A 14,430-nucleotide genomic window follows, 5' to 3' on the forward strand; every position below is an offset into this window, starting at 1 on the left:
TCAGCAGGGCGGGTGCCATTGCATCCCGTGGCCCAGCGAAGTGGGGTTGGGACAGACCCAACGTCTTTGGAAAGCCAGCGAGAGTTTGCCTTGTGGCAGGCGGAAGCGCAGGCAGACAAAAGAGGCGCGGCAGCAGGGTGGCAGCACCCCAAGACTCGCATCGCTATATGGCTATGCAGTCGGACACCAAAGCACAGTGTGGGGGAGGCCATTGGCAAGAGAGACCCGGACCCAGGGCTGGTAGGAAGATGAGCATGGAGACAGCGTGGCCAGCATCTGGTGGCTGGACCCGGGCCACCCTCATGGCCTTACAAAGCCCTGCTGGAAGGAGGCCAGCTTTGGCTGGACTAAAGTGGGAGGGGGAAGCAGATAAAGGGGCCCAGGAAGAACCCACATCCCCTTCATTTACAGCAAGAGATAGAGCAGAGATTAGCCTGCCATCGCCTCCTCCACCCCCCCTTTGTGCTGCTCCTTGCCTGACCTTAGTGATTTAGATCAAAGAGGAGAACCCGTCCCCTCCCCGGAGCTGTCCCGGGGACCGTGGCTCACAGCGCTCCGGGGCCGCTGACTGACAAATGAGGCTAAATCCCCCAGTGATGAAACGTGACACAGGCATTGGGGCCGGGTAAGGAACCCCCCCGCTTCCCGCGGGCTGAGGCGAGGAGAGCCCTGCCAGCTCCCCCTCCTGACCTGCCCAAGGGGTGATTTACGCCCTTCCACTGGCTTGCACCATTGCCATGCCTCCCTCCACTCGGCCCCGGAGCCCCCTGGACGGCAAAGAAGCTGCTTTCAAGCCAGAACAAGACATATGCTAGGATTCCCACAGCTTGGGCCTGGGGCCTGTTATCTGTAAGGGCTGGGGAGGGTGGACGTGGGGGTGCTCCGCAGTGCTGGAAATCACGCAGAGCCATGGGGTCCAGGTTTGCCCGGCAGGGCTAGCTGAGCACAGAGGCCATGGGCAGACCTGAAACCTGCACTTGCACCACTCAGAGAGCACGGCCAGCCACAAAGAGAACTCCTGAGAGCCCAGGCTCAATTCTCCACCTTCCCAAAGCCACCCTCTGTCACGCTGGCTGGATCGGGGGGGGGGGGCCTCTGAGGTGTATTCAGGAGCTCTGATTACTCCCTTCTACACCAGTCTCGCGTTGGGGGTGTCACACTGGCTGGATTGGTGGGGGGGGGGGGGCATTTAGTATATTGTTTGACATCAGTATGTCAAAATCATAATAATTCATGTGGGATATGCCATGTCAGGTACTGTTAGAAAGGCTGTAATGTGCTAAGTACGATGGTGATGTTTATGTTCATGTGTTATGTGTGAGATGGACGTTATGGATATGTTTGAGATATCTGCATTTCAAATTGTGCTGCCTGGGTAACGACTCAGACAGGATGGCTGCAGAACAATAGCCTGCTTAATGGCCCATTGAGACACTGACAGGTGCAAGGGGCCCAGGGGGAGAAGCCAGGAATACACCTGATGAGGCACCAGGACTGGCCCATGTTACTCCGGACCCCATTTTAGTTGCTGTAAAACTCCACAAACAGCATGGCCAGGGCCAGGAGGTATATAAAGCAGAGGCCTGGGGAATCCATTTTGTCTTTTGTTCCTGTTCAGCTACAGACACACACCTGCCTCTGGATCAATTCACTTACAACTGAACCGAAGGACTAAGACCCATCCAGACACTGGATGTATGCCAGAGGAACTGTACAAGCCTGCAACTCCACAATTCTCCCAGACACTTGGTGTATATGGACTTTCAATCATTTGTATGTATCTGATTGCTCTAATCCTTTAACATTTCTCTTATGGTTTGTTTCTTTCCTTTTATAATAAACCTTTAGTTTTAGTTACTAGAGGATTGGCTGGCAGCGTGGTATTTTGGGTAAGATCCAAACTTACATTGATCTGGTACTGTGGCTGACCCTTTGGGATCAGGAGGAACCTTTTTAGTAAAGAACATAGAGTTTAAACAACTGGTCTCTTTACTGGACCTAATGGCTAATTGGGAGCCAGAGATTGCAATGCAGTAAAGGGGGCTGTATGTATCAGTGTACTGGCTTCTTGATAGCCGGTTTGGGGGAATCAGAAGCACAGTTTGTGACTGGTTGGGAAATCTGACTTCAGTGCCACCCACCAGTGCTAGGAGAATCTGCTCTCCTTTTGCAGCCTGCTCTGATCTTGGCATTTTCAGGTGGCTGCCCTGGGCACGCAAGGGTCACACCCCCCACTCGGTGTCCAGCTGAAGCTGGGATTCAGGGAGGAAAGGGGCCATTCCCCTGAGGGCAGTCATACCCCTGGATCTGCCATATACATCAACGGGGGCAGCCTTCTCCTACATCCATCGCAGCCTGGCCTTGGCAGACACGTCTCTGTGGCACGCCCAGCCACGATAGAGAATCTCGCAAGGTGCTGAGCGCATCGACTCAGGTCCTTCGACCAGGGGACTTTTGCCAGTTACATCCCTTTGAGTCCCTGGGGGGCAGAGCACCCCCCAACCCCCACAAGATCGGGCCCGGCACAGAGGTTGCGTTCACATGGCCTGGGAGCGGCTCGAGTCTGGAGGCTGCTGCAGCGGACAGCTCACCCGTAAACAAACTCGATCTTCACCAGGCTCAGCGCTGATTTAATGGGAAACAGACCCGGGAGCACGGAGCCGCGGACACTGCCTGGATGCTGTCCGGGAAGCTGGTTGCCAGAGACCAGAGCGTGGCTCTGAGCATCCAAAAATGAACATGGTTTCCCAGGTCACCAGCATACAAATCTTTCCACTCGCTGCACAGCGCCCCCCCACCCCCCCCCGGCGCCGTGGCGGGGAAGCAATGGGCGAGTGAGAGGGGTGCAACACCCTGCCAAATGGCCAGGTCGGAGCATTTCCAGAAGGGAGGGGGTAGCAGGAGGAAGGAATGTGGGGAGGGAAGGATTCTTGTTTCCAAACACTGCCGTTCCCAGGCCATTCTTTATGACAATATCCTTCCTCTTTGCAGAATAAAAGGCCCCCTGGCGGGGAATCCTTAAGGAAAAGCACCAAAACTGGAGGTGGGGGGGAGAATGCAAACCCCTGGGAGGGGTAGGTGCAAAGACGGAGGCTCTAAGGCTCAACACACCCGGCCGCGAGGGATGCATAATCAGGGCTGGGGCGCTGGAGGGCCTGGAAGGTGAATTTGCTGCAGTTCACCAGCGGAGATTTTTGAGCAGGGGGACGGAGGAGGGGGGTGACGTGTCCAGGGATCACCTAGTGTCTAGGGAGCTCGGCTTTATTCGGCGTCTGGTTCCAATGGGCTGGGCTGTGCATCCTAACAGCCAGAGCTGCACAGTGCCCCACCCAAATTCTCTGTCTGGGGAGCTCAGCCCTTAAAGGCAGAGCCCCGAACACCGCAATGAGAGGGGACGCTGGGTACTGCAGTCAGGAAGCGGAGAGGCTGCGACGAGGCCTCGGGGTCCCTTTAAAAACAGCCCAACGGATCTTGCACTAAGCCAGTCCCGGCCTCTCCCAGGGCCTCTCGCTGGCCCACGCGAGAGTTTACGAGCTGCTGGCTCAGCAGAGCTGCCCCACTAGCCCTCTTGGCTCTAGCACACTTTGGCTCAGATGCAGGGTCGTTACCGGGCAGGTGGCTCTGTAAATGAAATACCTCGGTTTAGCTTTATAGGGTGGTTTTTAATTCCCTGGTTATTACAGCCTGCTTGGCGATCGGGGCCTGAATAGTTTCATTTAAAAACACCCCCAACGGGGTGACTGTGGAGCTGCCGGGGACGGCCGCGTGGCCCCTCAGATCCCAACACGCTGCATGGTCAAAACATTTGGTGTAAAGCTGCCTCCAGGAAGCAAAAGTTTCCACGCTCAGGGTCTGCCTAGGGCACACCCTTCCCAGCCAATGGTCCCGATATTTGGGGCTTTGTCTTCTATAGGAACCTGTCACCCATCCCCACCGCGCACTTGCTGTCTGGTTGCCCTATTAGTGAGCCCCACTCAAATAATCGTGGCGTCTCAAAACTCACAAGAGTAGAGGGGGGGGAGTGGGATGGGGCGAGCACCCGGTGCCGCTACACCTCTCTGAGCAGCCTTATCTGCACCTAAAGACCAGCTAGAAAGGTGAGGGGCTCCGGTTCTCGCCCCCAGAGTTAAAGGAGCAGCGTTGATTTAAATCAAGAGTTTAAGGTGCAGTGAAATCCCTTTCCTCCACCGCATGAGACGGCTCCAGGACGTCTTTGGGATCCAAGAGTAAGAATCAGGCCAGGAGAGAAGCTGTAAAATAATTGTCTAATCCACATAAGCTCCTTCTAGGACTCCCTGCTGTGGTTTGCCTTGATGGAGTCCACAGGGTTTTTAAGCCAACCTATCAGGTTCTCATTCTCCACCAAACTCCATAATCAGGGAAAACCTCATTCACAAGGGTTGTGAGGTTGGCCCAGCGTGACATCCACTGACACGCAACCTACCAAGTAAGGAAATGCCAAGTGATGGGATGCCTCCTAGCACATTCCCTAATGCCCACATGGCATGTTTCAACAGAGAGTAACATATCGTGCCTTGTCACATCGACCTTCTCCGACAGACAGAACTGCTACAAACCAAGCCACTGCACAGGACGACCCAGAACCTGGGGAACCGAGCGTGCACCAAGTGTAAGACTAGCCCTCTAAACTGAGCCACTGTTCACGGCGGACGTGCATTCGTCACTAGCTGCATTGAGCTTCAACTCGCCGGGAAGCGTGAACGACAACCAGTCAGCCAAAGGGAAGCAACAGACGCTGGGACACTGGGGGATGTTTTCTTAACAGCCCCGATTTTCATTAATTTTTCATTCCTATGCTAATTAACAGCTTTATTTACGGGGAAAATCCCCCCAAAAATTCAGGCTTAACTCACAGATCGTGTGCTGCAAGTTTGGGAAAGACCCACAATATTCTTTGTACCAAATGAAGAGGTTGAATTCCTGTTGTACACAACAAAACTGAACCCGGATAGAGGAAAATCACTTTGCTTCTAATTCTATGGGCTCTTCAAGTGATTTTTATGCAGGCCATTAGTTTCAAGACTGTTAAATTCTACAGGCCGCTCCCTTAAGAGAGGTGGGGTTTGGAATTGGACTGGAACACGGAAGTGATTGCAAATGAAGCTTGCCAATACCGTGTAATCATGAGCTTGGTACGGCAATGAAATAATCTCTGAAGCTTTCCAGAGGGCGTCCCCGTGACCTTCGTGTGTACCTGACGAGCAAGCACCATCCTGTGATTTAAGTCGCACCTGGCACACGGCATGCATGAGCCTTGATTTCCTTTTCCACGGTTCCTTCCCTTTGTAACAAATAAAGCTAGAGCATCAAATGAGGTCAGCTGCATTTGGCTTTGAGGTTTGGGGATGCCATTTATGTCACTTAATGGCACTGTCAATTGACGGACATTCATGAGAGAAGGGCGTCGGTAATAACATTCGGAGCTGGATCAAGATCAGGGTTTGGATTTCAAAGAAAAACACTCAAATGCAGGCACAATGGACTCAGATTTCCAGTTCCCCTTGTGGTGAAGAGACGGGGCTGTAGTGACTAGAAAAGGCATGATTTTTAAGGCTGCTGAATACAGGCAGATCCTGTGGGGTGTGCTCCCAGACTAACACAGCCTGTTCCAGTGTCATCTCACGCAGCCTCTTCCCTCAGTCCCGGTATGGAGAGCTGAGAGCCGCCCAAAGTTCATCTCTAGCATTCAGCGATCCCAAGGCCAGAAGGGACCGGTGTGATCCTCATGTCTGACCCCCTGTATAGCACAGGCCAGAAGCCTTCCCCCAAATAATTCCTAGAGCAGGGCTTCCAGAAAAACATCCAATGTTGATTTAAAAATTGCCAATGATGGAGAATCCTCCATGACCCTTGATTAATTGTTCCAATGGCTAATTACTCTCATCATTAAAAATGTGCACTTCATTTCCAGTCTGAATTAGTCTAGCTTCATCTTCCACCCACTGTTCATGTTACGCCTTTCATGCATATGCATGTCGAGTTCATGCCTTTCTCTGCTAGCCTGAAGAGCCCATTATTAAGTAGTTGTTCCCCATGCAGGTACTCACAGACTGTGATCACCTCGCCCCTTAACCGTCTCCTTGTTAAGCTAAATAAATGGAGCTCTTTGAATCTATCACTATAAGGCAGGTTTTCTAACCCTTTAATCATTCTCATGGCTCTTCTTTGACCCCTCCAATTCAACCGTATCCTTCTCGAATTGTGGGCACCAGAACTGGGCACAGCATTCCAGCAGGGGTGGCACCAGTGCTTCTGGCACACGACGTGCCCTGTCCATCCTTCCTCTCTAGAGCCTGCTGCTCCAGGAGTTTATCTTCACAGAATGCAAAGCGAGGTGGGCTTGCACTCTCCATCCAGCCTGGTAGAGCAGGGAAGGGGGTCCCCTCCCAGAGGAAAAGGCCTCCATAGCATCATTTTCAAAGATAATCTCACAATCCTGGGCCTCATTCCTGCAGTCAGACCTGTGTCAAACCCCACTAACTCCTGATGGGGCCCTGGGGCCATCCACATGGGTTTGATTGCAACAGTGAGACCCTTAGGTGACTTGAAGCAATATCCGCCAAAGACACAGGACGCTTCGGACCATGGTCCCTTCCCCATGATTTATCCTGCTCGTGACGTTTGCTTCAAAATGGCCTTAGTCCTGAGAAAGCAGGATTGAAGATGGGCCACATCTCTTCTTGGTTAGTGAGAAATCCTCCTCCTGGTGTCTCCGTGGGAGCTTGGATGGGAAAACACTGGATTCAGTGCTAGATGAGTGGATGTTTCCAAGGTCATAATCTTGGATCAAGCGCACCATCTGCTGGTGAGCAAGAGCCAGTTCTTCTCTGGAACGGTTCCCGGCTAACAAACTACTGTATCTTGAGGTTTGAAACCGGATAATGACTAAAGCCTGCATGAAAGCTCTAAAAATAATATTTCAGATTGTGACCACGTTCCTGCCCCCAAGCCATGACATCAAGTTCAGCTGGGTTCCCCTTTCGCAGGAGATAATGAAAACCTCATTGGTATTATCTCCAGTAAGACGTCTTCCACAAAGCTGTCAGCTGGAGATCTAGGCATTGGCTCGCCCAGGATTTTGAGGTCTAAAGCAGCAGATAGAAGAAATAAACGTCATTATGGAATATTAAGGGACTTTGGGGGTCTGGAAAGAAAATGGTTGGAATAGAGACCACTGAGCATTGTAATGTGCTGCCTACTTGTCTCGGGGGATTGGCCATGATTCCACTCATCAAGAGAGGACTTCGAAATGATGAAATCGCTTTCTGATTTCATCCCAGCCCTGATCTCATCTCTTTGTGGCTCCCGTTTCTCTGGGGAGCGATCTCAAGAACACACCGCGTGGGATGCAATGCAGAAGGCTTTGTGAATGTAACCACGGATTGCCTGACACCGGAGCTTTCAAATGGATTTTTAAAACCACAGATGTTTTAAAACGCAGATATCTCTTTATGCTCCCACTGGGGATTCTGGACAGAGATCCCTCAGCCTCCTTCACACATCAAAGTCTCACCTCATTTATGCAATCTCTTTCCCATGGACCCAGAACAAAGTCCTTCCAGACCATCTCCCAGTGCAAGATCATCCCCTGCAGTCCATAATGTGTGCTTTGTCCACTCTAGTTTTAAAAGTTCCTAGCAGCAGGAAGACAGAATTTCCAGGGGAGTTCACTGAAATCAGGTCTGTGGCATGACTATTAAATGCCACACACTTTTGGCCTTTTTCAAACACTCCCTAGGGCTTGTGTTTGCAAAAGCCAAGGCAGGCGAAGGCTTCAAACAGGTCTGACCCAAGTGGTCAATACACGGCCCCTCCCCTGCTGGGATCCCTTCGCTCCAATTGCTGTGCTCGGCGGCAGGCAGGGTGTAATTAGTGGGGTCGATCACCCCTGAGGTGCCAGTAACAGGCCTGGTGCACCTGGAGGTGCCTCAGCTGCTGGCCCTTGGTAAACACTGAGACCCCGGCTAACGGGGAGCGTTTTACTGGGGCTGGCAGGAAAGGGGAAGGCGGCAGATACGGGGGGTACAAAGAGGTGGAAGTGTTACAATGACAGTTCCTGCGTAGGCTCCTGGGGCAGCCCCATCAAGAGTCACGGCTCTTCAGGCCCAGTGCTGGGGGTGTCCACTCTAGCCCAAGCTGTGGTCAAGCAAACAGGGGCTTGGAGGTTCCCAGGCTGAGCTCAGCGAGTCTCTCTTGTTGGAGCCCCTCTGCACTGGCTACCACGTTCCGCTTGCCTGCCAGAGCTTCCCTTGCTAGGTGCCAGGGTTCAGCCAACATCTCGGCTCGCCTCAGGGGCGGCATTTTAACCCTTCTGCCCCCGGCGGGTGCGCCAAGGTGATGGGTGCAGAGCCCTACAGCTAGTCCCCTCCAGAAAACGCCCACGCTCGTCACAGGCTCTCGATGTAGCACGGCATGCAAATGCCGGGATGCACAACCAGTGCAGCGAGGGGAAGCAGCCTTTGGTCTGCTGCATTAGATGTCTGGATTCCCAGCCGTGCTTTGCAGCGGATGGCATTGTGCGGCGTCCCCGTTACATAGCCTGGCCAATGGGCGAATGCCAGTTGCTTCCACTAGTTCAGAAGGATGAGCCGGGCACTGCCCGGGGACCTAGAAGAGCTGAGTTGTATTTGCTGCTCTGTCACAGATGTCCTGGGTCATTTAGACTCTTTGTGCTCAGTTCCCTGTCCCATAAAATGGGGCTAGTGCCCTGCCCCAGCTCACAGGGGGACAGGGAGGAGAAAGACTTTACAAATTGGCAGGCGCTCAGATACTACAGCAATGGGGCCAGGTAAGAAGGATTCGGGGACAAGCCCTCGCACTCCAGAGCAGAGTGAAAAGACTGGGCAAAGCCCGAGGCCATTTCCCGCGGGCCGCATGGCAGCCCTGCCAGAGGTTAGCGTGTCACGTGAGATATGGATACGTGGGCCGGTCGGGGGGACGTGCGCCGAGAGAAGAGCTACCCAGGGAAGGGGAGTCATGAAGGTTAGGAACTGCTCTTAGAGCCATGTTTTGCGGGCCTACAAATACTACACTGGGCCGGGTTATCCTGGCACCCTCCTGGCAGAAGGTTCGTTGGGGCGTCAAGTTAGGGGGGCCACTCACTGGCTCTTCTCTGCTTCGGTCTGTAATGGTGCAGGCTTCAGTTTTCTTCCTCCTAACTCCCAGAAGGTCCCCTTTGTACAGGATACGGCCCAGTGCTTGCATGTGGGTGATGGGGCTGGTGAAGTCAAGCAGACGTGTGCGTGGGCACGCAGCTTTGGGAACACATTCATTAGCTTCACGGAATTACACACACACACACACACACAAACAGGCCAACAGAGGCTCCGCAGTGCCTTGGGAACCGGTCTCACCCCTCATTCCCACCAGCATTTTGCCACTTTCCTCCTGTTTGTGCCTGTGGCAAAATGCCCCTGTGGGGGAGGCAGGGCTGGGGAGTGGCCTGCCAGAGCCGCTCACCTGGGCAGGGAACGTTCTGCTCTGGGCTGCGCGGTGACGAGATGAAGGTAATTAGTAACTACCCCAGCCCCCGCGGTATAAATCCGGTTCTGTCCTCCCCCCAGGAGCCAGTGCATGAGGTTTGCAGCCCCCTGCTCCGCTCCGCACCCACCTGGCACGACCTCGCAGCCTCCCCCTCGGCTCGGCAGAGAGAAAACTAAAGATGAACAAGATCCTGGCTCTGGGTTTCCCGGCCCTGCTCTGCTTAGCAACGGGTAAGTCCCGAAACAAAACTGGACGAGGGGGGATTCCACCCACGATGGGGCAGACCCCCAGCAGGTCGAGTTCAGCCAGCTGAGATCCGGCCTGCCTTCTTTAGCGAGGGCGAGTCAAGTCACAGCAAATGTTCTAGCTCAGGGCAGCCTGTGCGCTGGCTGAGGGACAGACCAGCCCCCGAAAGGCCAGGCTGGCCCCCCGGTGACCTGACCATGGAGGGATGAAATGATCAGAACATGACATTCCTGGTGGCTGGGGCCAGGAGACTGGGGAAGGGCCTGCGCACTGAGCGTGGCCGTTTTCATGCCTCTGTCCTGTCACCGGCCTGGCTCTTTGTTGCCTACTTTCCTTTTTCTCGCCTCTTCACAGCTGTTCCTCTCCAGTGCAACGGCTGTTTCAAGCTGTTACAGGACGGCAGCTGTAAGCTGGGCCAACACACCTGCACGGCAGCTCCGGAGGAATCCTGCTTCACCCGCAAAATCACTCTTGGTGAGTGAGGGCAACGGAGGGCCCCTAGCGGCCCCACTGAGGCCACCTCTACGCTGGAGCCGGCGCTGAATTTTCCAGCTCAGAGAGACATACCCCAGCTAGTTCTGCTGAAAGCAGACGTGTAGCCGGACCGACACCTGCCCCACGTGTGATCCTGTCCAAGGCGCCAGACACCCGGCTCTGTTGTTTTCTCTGAGCAAAAGCTGCCCCCTTTCTGGGGCAAGGGAGAAGTGATCACCTCGCCCTGGAGTGGCCACGCTGGCAGTGGCACTGGGGAGTCGTGGCCATCCTCTGTGGTATGTCTGCCCTTGCAGCTGGGCGGGGCAGGGGGTAAGTCCCAGCGCGGGGAGACGTCCCCACGCTAGTTCGGACTGACCATATCTAGTGTAGCCACAGCAGCGTCAGATGGGAGGGGGGAGCTGCCCCGAGTATATGGGGCTAGCGTCTTGGATGGGCCTCTCCTGCCGCCCAAGCCACGGGCGGGGAATGGCAGGGGGTGACCGAGGAGCCCTGGTTCCTGGGTGTCGACAGAGGGGAGGGCATTCCCCTGGCACAGTCACTGGCAAGAGGTGTCTGTCCCTGTCTCCTCGCCCTGGGGGCTCAGGTCTCTTTCCCTCTGCAGGGAGCCAGATCCTGCGTGTGGAGCGGGGCTGCACTCACCTCTGCGACGACCTAGTTTTCAACAATTACGACTACAAGGAAACCACCCAGTGCTGCGCGGACAGACACTTCTGCAACATCCACAACCCCTGGACCCAAATCCCCAAGGAGGGTTAAGGGGAGGGTGTAGTCTTGGGATGGCAGGAACTCCACATTCTCCCTTCGTCCCCAAGCCCAGCTCTGGGTTATTCCCCCGACTCTCCTCTGCTCATTTAAAACCAGGCAGGATCCAAGACCGTCCCCTGGTGTCAGCCTCAATCACACACTCCTGTCATCCATTCACTATAATTAAATTAGGAACTGAGCTCTGCCCTCCGGCCCCTCCCCTGCCTGGCTGCCCTCCTCCCATCTCACAGTCCCAGGCCCAGCACCCAAAGCCTGTGTCCCAGGTCGGGTGGACAAGCAGGTGTCGGTGGACAAAGGGATGTAGCTTCACTCGTCTGGCTCGGGTCCCCTGTAAAACCAGCATTGTGAGCCAACAGAGGGGAAGTCTGTTTGTGCACGACAGCGACATGAGGATGTGAAGGCAACATGCGGCCAGCACACCAAGGAGTAAATCCCAGGGGTCAGCCTGACTCTGGGACAAGCCAACGGTCTTTGGGGCGTAAAGAGATGGCCTGATGTCATCCTCCACTGAGGGAGCAAAAAGGACGGTGCTTTCTACATTCATGAAAAGGGGGCCCCAGCCACAGTGATTGGGGACACTGGGAGATTGCTGTAGGGGAGATAAACTACTTTAGACCAAGATTTTAGCCGATGAAGTTTAAATCTCTAGGCAGCGTGTTGTAGTTTTGTTTTCTAGTAAGCACATCTGTTTCCGCTTGTTATCCTTACTCACTAGCTTTTAAATCTGAGCCTTTGAGAATAAACTCATGATCATTTTCACTATAACTCTATCTCACTGCGGTGATGTTACGAGGGGACTTCGTGTCCTTTGCCAGCCTTGTGCCAGGGGATGGGTTCAGCAGAAACAGAAGCACCTTCTGCCTCACCCCCCTCGGAGAAATTCAGCGTCCCTTGGAGCATCCACCCCCATCCTGCCTGGCCTGCGAGAGCTAGCACCGCCTCAGTGTGAGCTGGTCCGGCCGTAGGCAAGCGATCACTCAGCTGTATCGATCACGAGGACTGTCCCCCACACAAAACTTGCCTCGGGGTGCAGCTCCCTCCTACTGCCTTTTGGGGGTTGGGAATTCACCCAGAACCGCTCCAGCGTCGATATCCATATGAACAGGCCCCTTAATCAGTGACAGATGGAATCAGAGTCCAAATCCAGCCCCAGTCTCCGTACAGCACAAGCTCAGATTTCGGGTGCCGGGTCTGTGCTATGTTTGGTGTTCCCAGTTATGGTCCATGTGCCAGCCCAGACTTCTCTGCTGGGTCTCATCTGCCCCTGGGGCTGGTCCCTGGGTCGACCTCTCAGCTGGCTTTCAGCCACCTGCACCACCACCACCGCCCCCGCCACCTCTTCTTCTTCCCTGGCGAGCTGGCCACAAGCAACAGGGCCAGGAGTTCGTAGAGTCCCAGGCCAGAAGGGACCTCTGCAATCATCCACCCTGACCTCCTGCATTAGATCTGTTGGCCACAGTCTCACACTGGGAGCTCACATTCGTCTGACTATCCACCACAACCCCCACATCTACCTGCCGTCTCTCTGCCCCACAGAGCGGCCACTTTCTCCTATCTGCTCATCCCCGGCCAGTGCACCGTGGTTGGTGGCGTGGGACTTTGCCGCATGCACGCTGGATTATACGTGCCCCCAGGTCTGGCTTTCTGCAGCACCAGTTATCCCACCTGTCACCACGCCGCCTCTCCATCACACCGCACGTTAGCCCATCGTAACAGTACAGCCTCAGGAATTAGGCCACCCTGGGTCCTGCTGAGTCAGTCAGTTCAAGGGACATCCCCTAATCTCTCTGTCAGCCCTGGGGTGTCTCTAGACTCCCACCCTGCTCCCCTCCGGCTTGGGGTCATGGTCTCCTTCTTGGGGAGGCCCTTCCCCAGTACGGGCCTCTTTACTGAGTAGTTCAGGAATACCTCTCTGCCCTCCATATAAGCTACTAGGACTAGGGTTCATGCCTTTCAGTCCATCCCTGGCCTTGGAGCCCATGGGCAACTCCACTGCAGACTCCCCAGTGCCGTGGGTACCACCTGCAGCAGCTCCCCCATTCCCTCATCCTTCACCAGGTACCGACTGGAGTTGCAATGGCCAGGCCCTTGTTCTCCATCTCTAGCTGCACATTGCACTCCTTCACCCAGCCTCTGGCCAGCTCATCTCTCCACTCAGCTCCCTCGTAAATGCCTACGCTGGGCCGGGTTATCCTGGCACCCTCCTTGGAGGATATCCCTTGGGGCATGGAGTTAGGATTCCCCTCTCTGGCTCATCTTTGCTTCTATCTGTAATGTTTCTGTGCTACAATTTCTTTCCACCAACCCCCATAAAGGGGGTTTTTCTATTGGGAAAAGAAAGGGTATTTTCTATTGGGCATGGCTGGCTGGCTGGGGGCGGGGAGGGCAGCACTTCTGGGAAGATATTTATTTGCTGCGCAGAATTACATCTGTTGCCCATCAACCTTGACCTGATCTCCATTTTGAGTAGAATGTAAGCTGTTTACTAAGCATGCACCTCAAAATAATAATAACATTATTGTAACTGTAACAGCACGTAGAAGAACCAAAATACATGGATTCAAAATAGGCTTGGTTCTATGTTTTAAGCATTAAAGGCTAGCATGAGGTCTAAGTGGAATGAGTATTATAAATACATATCTTGTGCTTGGTTAGTCATGCATTCCATGATACACAGGTAACCCACAAACAAGCACACTGGTACTTTTGCAATCAGTTAACAATGGAGCTATCTGCATCGATGTATCAAAACTATTGGGACATTCATTACTGCAAGGGCTTGTATCAGTGGTCGGAAGTTTAACTACGGTTAGCAGGAACCCCTTACATGGGCAGAGCTGAAATCTTATCCCATATGGACATGTGGGGGTACACTAGGAAAATGTGGTTATCAAGCCTGTTGTCGAGACACCAGGGGATGACATGGGACAGCCCGTTAGGATCCCATCAAAGGCAATTGTGGCCAGGGGTCAGAGCAGGGGCGTAGCGGAGGAGTTCATAGTCCAGTTCCAGGCCAGGGTCAAAATCCAAATGAAACTGAGGTCAAGGCCTAAAACTCATGAGCAAGGAGCGGAAACAGTCATGGCAGCTACAGTCCCTTGGGTTTATATGGAGCAGGAAGCCAATCAGGAGCCATGAGGCTGCTGTCTGTCAAACCCTTGAGGCGGAACTTCCCATGGGCTGTGTCCATAGTGGATCATGGGAAATGGAGTGCAAGGGGGCGCTACAACCACTGCTGATTGGCAGCCTAGGAGCTTTGTAGGCCTGGGTTCTAAACCTATGGGTAGAGCCTCCTGGATAACTACAGAGAGGCAGATACAAATTTTGTATCTGCTCAGGATTCTACCTTACCCAATGAGATAGGAAGCCTGGCCCTGTGCCCGTCATCTTGGGTGAGCTCCACTTCCTTTTCCTTCTGTC

The 14,430-nt window shown here is 54.0% G+C and overlaps 1 protein-coding gene across 1 annotated transcript; it reads left to right on the forward strand.

Annotated features, from left to right (window-relative positions):
* Positions 1-9,680: 9,680 nt before the first annotated feature.
* Positions 9,681-11,591, forward strand: ACRV1 (acrosomal vesicle protein 1). The gene is made up of 3 exons (XM_067562523.1): positions 9,681-9,734; positions 10,105-10,224; positions 10,847-11,591. The coding sequence occupies exons 1-3, from the start codon at positions 9,683-9,685 to the stop codon at positions 10,999-11,001; spliced, it is 327 nt and encodes a 108-aa protein (XP_067418624.1). The 5' UTR covers positions 9,681-9,682; the 3' UTR covers positions 11,002-11,591.
* Positions 11,592-14,430: the final 2,839 nt, after the last annotated feature.

The sequence above is a fragment of the Emydura macquarii genome, unplaced genomic scaffold (assembly GCF_026122565.2).
Source record: "Emydura macquarii macquarii isolate MOO-44397 ecotype Brisbane River unplaced genomic scaffold, CSIRO-AGI_Emac_v2 contig_312, whole genome shotgun sequence".
Lineage (NCBI taxonomy): Eukaryota > Metazoa > Chordata > Testudines > Chelidae > Emydura > Emydura macquarii.

Bases quoted from the DNA above. Each gene is read 5' to 3' on its own strand.
- ACRV1 (XM_067562523.1), top strand. From the start codon at position 9,683: ATGAACAAGATCCTGGCTCTGGGTTTCCCGGCCCTGCTCTGCTTAGCA. The intron at 9,735-10,104 runs GTAAGTCCCGAA...GCCTCTTCACAG, and splicing joins CCTGCTCTGCTTAGCAACGG to CTGTTCCTCTCCAGTGCAAC. The intron at 10,225-10,846 runs GTGAGTGAGGGC...TTCCCTCTGCAG, and splicing joins CACCCGCAAAATCACTCTTG to GGAGCCAGATCCTGCGTGTG.